The sequence below is a fragment of the Nelumbo lutea genome, chromosome 1 (genome assembly GCF_056320005.1).
Source record: "Nelumbo lutea isolate HS-2025 chromosome 1, American lotus-T2T, whole genome shotgun sequence".
NCBI classification, from domain to species: domain Eukaryota; kingdom Viridiplantae; phylum Streptophyta; class Magnoliopsida; order Proteales; family Nelumbonaceae; genus Nelumbo; species Nelumbo lutea.
In genome coordinates, this window is record NC_142684.1 from 71,664,285 (window position 1) to 71,667,628 (window position 3,344).

General features: G+C 37.5%; 1 protein-coding gene across 1 annotated transcript; it reads right to left on the reverse strand.

Moving 5' to 3' along the window:
- LOC148875258 (uncharacterized protein At4g22160) lies at window positions 1-2,931 on the reverse strand. Its single transcript, XM_088966270.1, has 2 exons — window positions 2,377-2,931; window positions 1-385 (listed from the first exon to the last, which is right to left on the reverse strand). Exons 1-2 carry the CDS (start codon window positions 2,823-2,825, stop codon window positions 340-342), a joined length of 495 nt encoding a protein of 164 aa, XP_088822396.1. The 5' UTR covers window positions 2,826-2,931; the 3' UTR covers window positions 1-339.
- Window positions 2,932-3,344: the final 413 nt, after the last annotated feature.

A 3,344-nucleotide genomic window follows, 5' to 3' on the forward strand; every position in this document is an offset into this window, starting at 1 on the left:
AAAAAAAAACTGTCATTTTATGATATTAAAGCAAGTCAATCAAGTCTGCTGTACCTTGCCTACATGAGTAAATTCTCACGTTTATCACAGACAGGATACTAATCACGAAGTTGCACAATTTCGAACTTCAGATAATGTTTTTGTACTTAGATGCCTTGTTTCTTGGTCGATGGTAAGGCAAAAGTTACAGAGTGTCTAATAACACAAACACAAAAGTAACCGATTATTGATACAGATGCATACCTTGCATATGCAACAATTCAAGGTTCCCTTGAGTCATGCATCCATTCATGAAAATTGTGCATGATTTGACTTGTAAAATTGTCAATTCCATTAACTTCAATAGTTCAAATTGCATAATAACCCAAGCAGCAAAATATCACGCCTGCATCAAGAATATCCAAGGGTCATTTGTGAATTTCAAAAAGGAGGAACCGACCGCAGACTGGAACTAAGAGAAAAAGTAGAATAAGCAGCACAGAACTTCATGGAAGCTACATCTTGGCAGGCTGGTATGTTTATAGACATCCAAACTAAAATTCATAACATGCATGAGTCATCACAGTAAGGCAAAACAACAAACTTAACCACAAAAGATGATGATGATAATAAACATTTTCTTAATGAAAAAAAAAAATCACATTATAACTTATATGGAAGTACAACCATGGGCCAAATCAGTAACATGCATAATCTATAATGACGTTCAATAAGTGCGTTTGTTTGGCCAGGATATCAGGTTATCCATAAGCTGAAGTCGTTTTTTTAAGTAGTATCCTTAATCAGCTAATAACCGAATTTAGGAATAATTCATATGAGTAGTTAAGTACAACAAACCATGTTAAAAAACTTAAAACGTAACTGATAAAATATCATGTTAAATGCATAGATACAACCTATATGGGTAAACCCAAGATCATTTGGATTGTTCTGCCTAGATCTATTTTTAAGAAATTGTTTATAAATTTGAAAATATACATACTAAGTGTTTTGCCCCCAAATAAGATTGAAATGAATGTGCATTTCGAGTTTTTTTTTATTGTTAATTTGCATTCCAATTTTACGAAGTGTTATCCTAATTGTTTGGGTTTGGTTACCCCTGTTTTACCCTTCCACAATATCGAGGACCGTATCTTCTGTTTATTTATGAACTCTTGTCTTTTCTGAACTTCGTCCTTGTTGGTTATTGGTACAGTATTATGCTAAAAGTGCACAAACAAACTATCTTAGTTTAGTTTTTATTGCCAAGTACCACCCCAAGATTCCCATAGATACACTAACTTGCATTGCTTAAGAGGTTCTTCTGACTATGTAAGACGAAAATTTGATGTCTGAAATATTGCCCTTGTTAAATACCCTCTGATTTATGAGATTAGTATGTCCTCTGGTTTAACAATGACACATGTGATTTTTCATTTCCGAATAAAACATGAGGTTTCCAACTTCAGCTTTATATTAGCAAAGACAATATTATTATTAATCAAGGAGTAATTTCATGATAGCAAAACACAAGACTTTCAATTGGTTTTCGAGCTAAACAAAAATAAAACAAGACCAAGAAAATAGAAAGGCTCTGGCTTCAGGAAGTCAGGAAATCCAGATTAAAAATATATGCATACAAGAACCCAAAGCAAGCCTACTTCCTCTATATACGCGGATTTACTCAAAGAAAACGCTCTTCTATGAAGATATCGGCTACTTAATTGGAAATTAATGAGACAATTGATACCATGTAACCTAATTCAACTGCTAGATTTAATATTATGCAGTGAGGCAACTTAAAAATTCAATTTCAATAAAGCTAAGCTAGGTAAGCCAGGTCACACTGCACATCTGCATTCATTATCTTCATTAAGTAGTGACTATAACGACCAACCCATAAAGAGAAACTTGAACTAGCTCTTAAACTAGTCCAAAACCATAAAAAGGGTCTGGTCCAAATATTCTTGCACCATAAAGAAGATGATTATCAAGTTTTGACAATTCGAACTTATGGTAATGTTACAGTCATGACAACCGACTCTATTATTGCATTCTCAGAAATTAATCAAATTATTCCTAGGCATTACTTGTGGTTCAATAATTTATACATTACGTGTAATCTAGAGTTAGGGAAAAAGCACAACGTAAATACCAAAAAGAAATCTTTGGAAAATTTTGTAATGGTTCATGCTGGCCATGAACTTCTATCCTCTTGAAAAGGAGCATAGACGGAGTGAGGTCCTGTGACATTGGAAAACTCCGAGTCGTGGCAAGGCTATATATTTATACTGGTTTCAGAAAGTTTAGAATTGGAAAAAAAAAAAAAAATCGACCAAGTCATCGTTTAATTTAAAAATAAAGAACACAGTGACAAGGAGGCGATCGGAGTTCTACCTGTCTTCATCTTCGACTCGCTTTCGCTTCCGCTTCCGATTCTTTTGCGAAAGAAACGAGGCGACCTGCAATTGTGTCTCCAGCAACATCTGAGTCATCTCGGCTTCCGATTCAATTAAGCGCCTCTCTGCTTCAACCCGCCAAGCCTCCCTTGCCTTGATCATCTCCATCTCCGCAAGCTCCATCCTCAGCATAGATCCAGTGAACACATGAACGCTCGCAGCCAAGTCGGCCCACCATTTCGACTCGCCGATAGAATCACTACTCTCCGAGTCCGGAATCGCTCGAATAATTGGGTCTTCCTCCTCATGGACATCGACGGTACGGGGGGTGTCGGGAGGATGTGATCCCGATAAGAAGCCGGCGTCAAAGGCGTGCTTCAAGCGGTTATCGTGCGGTTGCGTTTCTCGTTCTTTGACAGCGTCGGTCCGATTGTTCAATTCGGCCATCTCGGATTTGGAAAACTGCGATCACTTTACTCTTTCTTAACTACCGATACGATACTCATGCCGGGAAGAACACAGCGCACCAACGCTGATTCGCGGGTAAGCCCGAAAACGAAATTTCCGTCTCTACCCTTCTCGAATGTTGAGCTGGTACGGCTCCGGTCTGTGTAGCAATGCAACTCGGTCCGGCTTACGTCGGCATAGGTCAAATCGCAAACCAAGTTACCAAACTAACTCGCAACTCGCAACTCGCAAGTGTTGAGTGTTTCGAAAATTGTTTTGAAAATCGGACCGGACCAGATGGGCCAACTGTTTGGCCTGGGAACCGGTTCCGTTTTGGCCTTGAACCATTACTTTGCAAAAAAATGTTGAAATGGTCAAAAAATCACTGACCCGGACAGTTTAACCACTAAACAGTTCAACCCGATCAGGTTTTCAGTTTTCTTTCAAACTAATTCTAATTTTTATTTATTTTAAAATAAAAATAAAAAATTGAAAAAATACCTTTTATATCATATACTT

Coding starts and splice junctions, on each gene's coding strand:
- LOC148875258 (XM_088966270.1), bottom strand. CDS start 2,825: ATGGCCGAATTGAACAATCGGACCGACGCTGTCAAAGAACGAGAAACG. Junction 386..2,376: donor CGAGTCGAAGATGAAGACAG/GTAGAACTCCGA, acceptor TTCTTGATGCAG/GCGTGATATTTTGCTGCTTG.